The following is an 8,194-nucleotide window of genomic DNA, read 5'->3' on the forward strand; positions in this document are numbered from 1 at the left end:
ACAGCAGCTTCATAATAAATAGGCTAAAGGGAAACGGGGAAACTGAGGAAGGTAATGATCCCCCAATGCAAATTTAGCACTTATGTCAGCCAAGAAATGTGCAAATGGTGCAATGAAATATGTTGACTGATGAGACACATACATTCCCACCATTGTACAGCTATATGTATGTATATACAGTATATATATAATACAGTAATTATTCTTTTTTATTTTTTTAAATTAATGTAGTTTTAGTTCATGATTAAATTCTACACACTGTCCCTTCAAATTAGATTTGCAGATACCTGCAGAAACCTTGTTAAAAATCTGACGCACCTCAATCTGAAAAGCACTGAAATTTGATATTTTCCTACACTGAAACTTCAAAGAAGCTCTCTGTGACATCGACGCTCCTCTGACTGTCTAGATGATACATAATAAGTCCGTTCCTCTTTCATACAACATCACAAGCTTTTTGAGTTGTGTTTATATTTGTACAAAGTCACTCAAGAGCTCTTATTGCAACAGTTTCCGGTCCAAATAATAAGGATGGCATTTCAGACTGGCATTTCCACACATGATCCTGGCCTGATATGGATGGAAATGTCAGGAGAACAAGCGTGGTAACATTTAATTTACTTTTAGTTAGTTTAGCCGGTGTTCAAAGGCAGTTGTTTTAATAGAAAATTGTTATTTTGTTGGTTGTGTGTTTTTGTGACCTACTTCATGTAGCGATGCCAAGAGTGACTCCAACTCCGAAAAGCCAGTTCCTGTCAGTGAAAGTCCAGTTCCCGTTAGTGAAAGTCCAGTTTCTGTCAGTCAATACCCTGCCACCCTTGATCTGGATGCCAGTGTGAGGGCTTTGATGGAGGCCAGGTCTGCCGCAATAGCAGAAATTTTTTCACTGAGGAGGCTCAATAAAGACACGTGGGAGTGGATCAACAACCTGGAGAACAGCCCATCTCAAGTGCGTGTGCGCCAAGGAGATGTTAGGGAAAAGGACAAGAACACTCCCAAATTACAACCAATTCTGGCAAAGGAAAACCAAGAAGAATCAAATCTGCTAGACCGGGGAGCTATGATGAATGAAACAAGGCCCTTCAAAGTCACAGAAAAGATGAGTTTGAACCAGGAAGAGGCTGAGAACCAAATCCTCCTCTCTGAGATCAGACACCTTCAGGTATGCTGCCTCCCATGGTCATTCTACTGCCGAATACCATATTTTCCGCACTATAAGGCGCCCCTAAAAGCCTAAAATTTTCTCAAAAGCTGACAGTGCGCCTTACAATCCGATGCCCCTTATACCGTGTAAAAAAGTTTTCATTTTTGGGAGACAAAAAAAAAACAAACCTAATCACCATGTAAATTCTTCAATGTTTTCCTCTGCATTTCAATTATAAATGTATTTTTACAATTAACATTTCGATAACACCCTGTTTGAAATTTTGATATGCTATTTATGCTCCAATTTTGAAGCAATTTACATGGGTACAAAAACCTTGGGTTTGAAAAAGAAAGAAAGTGCAATTTTATAAAACCAGAAACTATTTTTACATCACCAAAACAATATATTTTTCATTCAAAATTTTAACTTTAATATTTAATTGAATCTTGCTTATTTTCTTTTAAACTGTTGATTCGTCTTGGCATTGATCAAAACAGTTTTTAATGTAACCAAGAAGTATTTCCCTCATTCCTCAGACAGTTCTTTCCACAAATAATCTTTATTCCTAATTTCTGATTGTGAACTAATAAAGTTTGACTGATTTACGTGATTGTTTTGTTGATATTTCCTTTAGCGCAGCACCAACTAGTGAACAGGTGTCAAAATCCAGTCCTTGAGGGTCGGTATCCTCCGTGTTTTTTTTATGTTTTTGGTCTCTCTCAAACACACCTGATTCAAATGATTATGGTGATTTTCAAATGTCTGCTTAGCTTTCTGATGATCTAATCATTTGAATCAGGTGTGTTGGGAAGAGATACCTGGAAAACATGCAGGATACCGGCCCTTGAGGACTGGAGTCCTACATATGTGATCTAGTGAATGCATAACACAACCCCAGCCACTAATGCGGCTCCTATTCTATGTGTCTTATAATGTGGTGCGCCCTATATATGAAAACTGTTTTAAAATAGGCCATTCATTGAAGGTTCTCCTCATGATACGGCACACCTTATAGTGGGGAAAATATGTTAATTGTATGAATGCTATTATTGTATGGCCTGTCTTTTTTTTAGCGGCTGCTTGGCTTCAAAGAGAAGAGTCGAAGGAGCAGAAGAGGGGGCAATACTGACTGAATAATTGACAAAAACAAGGAGTAAAAAAAGTAGAGTCCAGTCTGCAATTGATGTGCTGCTAAAACAGCAAGGCAATTTCTACCAAATAATAGAAAAGATTTTAGATGTAAGTTACCATGTTAGTGATGTCAAAGGTCAAGGTGTTCCTTAGTGATAAATATTACAGATCATCTTAAGTCTGTGTGTAATCTTTCAAACTGAACCCCATAGTCTACAAATTGATCAAGGAGCTCTCTGGTCCAGTCATAGTCTGTAACTCCAATCATTACTCAGCTGGAATGTTCTTTCTACTTTTAATACTTTTTTTTTGTTTTCTCTGCTGCATTTGCACCATGTACCAATCTTTCTGTACCACTTTTTTTCATATCTGCGTGACCGCATGCGAATGCTTCTCAAGATGAACAACTACGTGCTGGCCAAATTCAATCTCCTCGAGAGCGAAACGTCGATAATATATTAGTGAAGCAGTTAGAAGCCTAAAGATATCAGTATTGATCTCCTAGTTATGTTGGGCTTGTTTGAGGTTGGAGACAAATAGCCTCTCTGTCTCTCTCAAGGAACCCATTTCATTTCAAAGAGTCACTTTTTCAACATCTGCTGCTGTAAGTTAAAAGCTCCACTGAATGACAATATGAGGGTAATATAGAAAGAAAACAGGACAACCCCCCCCCCCCCCCCCCCCCCCTTGTTTAAATAGGGATTTGGGTTTGTGTCAAAATGCCACAAAAGGTGCATCCATTGCACTGATGAAAAACTATATTTCCCAATGTGAAAATAGCTTTCTTTCCCATTTCAAGAGCAGGGCGATCAATTCTATTTTCTCTACTTGCTTTTTTGCGTACTTGCTCTTTGCCATATTAGATCAGCGCAGGGAATTTGAGTACGACAGTCAAATGGCAAGCTGGGAAGGTTGCATGCTAATTGTGACATTTATTACATATTCTTTTTGAAAAATGCTTGTTGATGTGACAGAGCAATTTTTGAAACTTAATTTTTCTTATGGTGACTGACAGAAGAACAATAAATGCCTTTGATATTTGGTGTACCTTGATTTCTGAAAAATCTCATTTATTGAGTTTGGCAAAAGATCTTTTCTTTTTCTTTTTTTTTACTCACCATTAATACCATGATATAGGCCCTTTAATGATTTATTGTAGAAAACTGAAGAGAGCTGTTTACTGTTTTAAGTTTACACATGTTTTAACTGATTCAATGCCAGGGATGTATTTTCACATTTTTTAAGAGTCCAGAGATTGAATCCCGGATATGTAATATCGATTTAATACTTAAGTATCTGTAAATTATTGTCCTGAATGTACTTAAGTGTTGATTTAATACTTAAGTATCTGAGATTGAATGTCCAGACTCACAAAAAAAAACCCAACAACAAACAAACATTAAAATACGTCCCTGGCATTGAATGAGTTAAGAGAAGCTGAACATCCTGGGAGCTCCCTGACCTTAAAAAAATTGCAACACAGATAAATCATTTTTGTAAAAAAAATTAAACAAATAAAAATAAAGTTATGATGCAGATATGATATGCTGATATTTTGATATACTATTTAAATTTGATAGTTACGAGCTGTTTGGATCTCTTCTTTATTATTTTGATGCCAATATTTTTCATATATTTTACTTAAAATGAATATGTCATCAGCCACCTTGACTACTGATAATCTATTTTATCTGTGTCTGCCCTAAAAAAAACTCGCCATAGTGCCACTTATTGCAGTGTCCCAAGAAGGTCAGAAAACAGGTGCACCACTAAGACACACAGTCAACTGTTGCAAATTTAGGTCATCTTTTGTATTTAGAGTCCACCATCCTTTAGAAACCAGCTTGTCTTAGTCTGTTGTTTTTGTGTGTGTTGGTTTTCAAGCTCTAAAACGCTCAGTCTTCGGGGCTTTATGCTAATCAACTAAATGCACTCTACACTTGAACTGCCCCCAACCAAAAGCCACTTAAACAGTGACATGGTTCATGCACTTTGCTGGAGACTAATGTGGGCTGTGCTTATCTGGCATGAACAATGACAGGATAGTGAAATACTGCAATTTCCAGCTAACTACAAAGAACTAAAGGGGGAGGGGGGCCCTGGAAAGGAATCATGGATGCAAACACCTGCAGTATTCTTTCCTGCAGGCAGAAAGGAAAACAAACAGTTTTTAGACACATTGATCATCTCCTTTCCCCGAACCTTATTCAATATGTCATTTATGTAACTCTAAAAAGGGCATGAACACAAAGATGATTAAATAACAAAAGCATGAATGACACAATAAAAATATAAACAATGTGACTGATCGTGATGTAACGACCATTCCTCTGCATTTAAACAGGGTGTTCCAACCCACAGGACCAATCAATTGGTAAGTGGATTAGTTCATCTTTAGATTTAATTACCATTCCCTGTTCTGAACGGGTAATGTGATTAGCATTTGCCGTTTCCTGTGCAGAGGGAGAACTGGAATTAAAACAGTGTTGCAAACAGCAGTACCTTAGCTGTAGGCTTTTATATTTTACGTTATTCACTGACATGCAACAAAGGCTTTAAATGTAAGTTTTCATTTACAGTATGTGTATTCCCATTTTTTTATTCACAGCATTTACAGAAACTGACAAAAGACAGCATATATCTGCAGTCAGCATAAATAGCTCATGCTGGTTTCACTTTCTCTAGTTACTGAATCTATTATTAATCCTAATTGTCAATAAGTAATGCATGTGTCCAATTAGTGAGAAATTATGTGGCCACGAGATTCACCAGACATTACTCTATGCTTTTGCTTTTCTGGAACACACTGTAGAGCAGGGGTGTTGTTTAAGCTTGCGGTCTGCATGAAGGAAAATCTACTCCCAATAAAATCATGGTTATATATTTATATAACCTTCAAACAACAACTTCAAAGGTTTTATTCTTTTTTTAATTCTGCCCTAAATTGTACAAGTACAAAATCACTATTAATCATAACACATTAACATGACAAATAATCATAAAAAATTTCAAGTTTTTAATTTATTGAAAAAAATTCTGCTCATTTATATACTTTAAAAAAATCATCTTGCGGGCCGTATTAAACACATTTGCAGGCCATAACCTGCCCGCGGGCTGTAAGTTTGACACCGTTGCTTTAGTGGTACAATTACAACTGCACAAATTCAAGGTGAGCTGCTTCTAGTCAGAAGTACTCATAAAACTAAAAAAGAAAACAAAGATGAAGCAGCATCTGTACTTAGCCAATGTTTTCACAATTTTCTCTCTGCCTCGTACAGCCTTCATAGCTGTGTGTGTGTGTGTGTGTGTGTGTGTGTGTCAGTGTGACGAAGTGGGATATCGGCAAGTGAAATCTTTCCCCTGTAATAAGTCATCTTTAAATGACAGCGTCGTAAAGCATTAGGAGAGCAGACTGCAGGAGCCCTGCCTGAGCTTTGTTAGCCAGATAAATGTTTCCGCCCTGTTAGCCTGCTGCCTGTGTCACTTCTAATCAACAACAATGCTTGCTTGCTGCAACAGGTGCCACCATTCCTCGAAAGAATAATAAATGAATACAGAAAGAAAAGAAAGAAAAGAAAAGAAAAATCGCAGAAACATTTCACGTTATAACCTGGTTAGAACCAGGTTAGAATTTTAAATTTTTTTACTTTCGAATTTTAAATTTTTGATAAAGAAGAAAACAAAAAAGCACTTATCTTGGTGTCTTTCTGCCAAATATTCATAACTGCAGGACACAGAGCATTGGAAGAACAGATGCAAACTGAGCTCATGAAAATTTTACTGGATGATTTTTGTAGGCACAAAACATGTCTGGGTGCTGGTTCCCTAACATTAATTTGCATTTATATCTGTAATAATTGCCGTTTGACAAGATGCATGGATACCTTGTGATCCTGAGGTATTACCTGGAGAATATCCAATACCATAACTTGATTTCATGAACGTATTAAAGTCTGTTAATAAGAAACATGAGACATTGTTATTAAATTATTTTATTAAATACCGTGGCTAATGCTCGTAACATGCACAGTTTGCACAAATGTGCACAAATTCTATGAAATACTTTCAATAAAACTAAAAGCATCACAAAGCAACCTTTACTCACAATTATTGTTTATTTGAAATGTAGCAATATGTGGCGTGTGTGTGTGTGTCATTCAAGAATGTCGAAATGCCATGTCAGGGAACTAAATGTAATCAAGTAATAAAAAAAGAAAAAAATGAATTCTCAATTAATCTGCAGATTAAACACATTTTTCAAACACAAATTATTCATAGGCATGATGTGGAATATGTGTAGGATAATCAGTTTGACTAATGTATTTGTGGAATATATGCACACACAAATCCATAGGATGTGTTTACGCACTGATACATGAATGTTTTCCCTGGCACTGACTCCACACAGTCCGCACAGTCTCCCCGTATCTGCAATAAATCCTAACAGAATTTACGTGGCTGTCTACAGAGTATTAATAAAATGTGCTCTGGTAACTCTTCGGTATGTGTGTGCTTGTGTCTGTGTGTTTATACTCCATCTGCTGTAAAGTCAATTTGCATACACTCAGCAGCCAAACACTCACTGCCACGAGAATGAACTTGATTTACACATGGAGGCTCCATTGTGGTTGGATGGTGGCCTTGATTTTCTAATAAAGCTATTCTCACAGAAGGTTTCCGAAATATTTGTGAATATTCTCAAAGATCTGGGGATTTGTTGGAATTTCTACCCAGCAGCCCTGTAAGGTTTTTTCACACCAAACTCAAACAAACATCCATGACTTTCTTGAAGTCAAACATTTTAGAACTTAATATTTTGTCCTGAAATCACCCGTTGCGGTCACTTTGCCATTCAATTAAGTGAGTGAATTGATGGCTTCCAGTTTTACTGCCAAGACACACTATTTATATTCCAGGAGAAATGTGTTTTGCTCCCATTACGGTCATTTGCACTTGGATGGTGAAGGATTGAAGCAAGGACCTGGACAAGCAGCCGTGATGAGACTCGGTTTTGAGTGCCATGTTGTTGTCTGTAAGCTTTAATGACATAAAACAATGCAGTGCTGTCGAATTCAAAATCAAAGCATGAACAAGAGTGAGATGTTCAGGTGGACCTTGATAAAAGATTTGTTTTCATATTCTTAATAATTTTTATGTTTGTGCTTGTTAAATGTCTGATTCGTTACAGTTTTATATTGTATTTAGTGCTCTTAAATCTTCAAATTCCCAATTTTGCTGTACAAATGTTGTACATTAGGCACTGGGGAAAAAGTTTGACCCAACTCAAGTTTTTTGATGTGGATATCAAATGAAAAGCATAAAAAAAAAACAATAGGAGACTAAAAATATCACATAGATTGTTATAACATGACGGCTTTCAATATGCCATGCTGCCATCCCTTCTAAAAGCTTGCAAACGGGAGATTGAAAGGTACACTCTATAGGTGTTGAATTTCGCCCATATTGGGTTCATTTACTATCATTCAAAATTGGAAATATTGTCAATTTTGGCAGATTGAAAACCCAATGTTTTATCATGCATTTCCCTTGACTGTTGCTTGAATCCATTCAACGGCAACTTGCGAACGGGATGCAATAGAAATTTTTGTTTTGACACCCCCATACCACCAGGTGGCACTAGCGGCCAACTTATGACATTTGCAAGCCTTTCAATGACTTCGATGATTGGCTTAGCCTGGACTCTCATGCAAAAGTCATAATACTCTGAATACAACATAATAAATATTCCTATTTCAAAATCATAACTATACAAATATACAGCATAGGTACTTTGCGATTATCACATTTTTCCAATCTTTGTACATAAAGGGAACGTAGGTTGCCCCCCGCCCAAAAAAAAAAAAAATTCTCTATCTATCTATCTATCTATCTATCTATCTATCTATCTATCTATCT

General features: G+C 36.6%; 1 protein-coding gene across 1 annotated transcript; it reads left to right on the top strand.

Moving 5' to 3' along the window:
- Window positions 1-432: 432 nt before the first annotated feature.
- Window positions 433-3,331, top strand: LOC148423915 (uncharacterized). The gene is made up of 3 exons (XM_088414256.1): window positions 433-605; window positions 715-1,162; window positions 2,221-3,331. Exons 1-3 carry the CDS (start codon window positions 532-534, stop codon window positions 2,278-2,280), a joined length of 582 nt encoding a protein of 193 aa, XP_088270382.1. The 5' UTR covers window positions 433-531; the 3' UTR covers window positions 2,281-3,331.
- The last annotated feature ends 4,863 nt before the right edge of the window (window positions 3,332-8,194 follow it).

The sequence above is a fragment of the Hippichthys cyanospilos genome, chromosome 5, assembly GCF_059441005.1.
Source record: "Hippichthys cyanospilos isolate Australia breed blue-spotted pipefish chromosome 5, RoL_Hcya_1.0, whole genome shotgun sequence".
Lineage (NCBI taxonomy): Eukaryota > Metazoa > Chordata > Actinopteri > Syngnathiformes > Syngnathidae > Hippichthys > Hippichthys cyanospilos.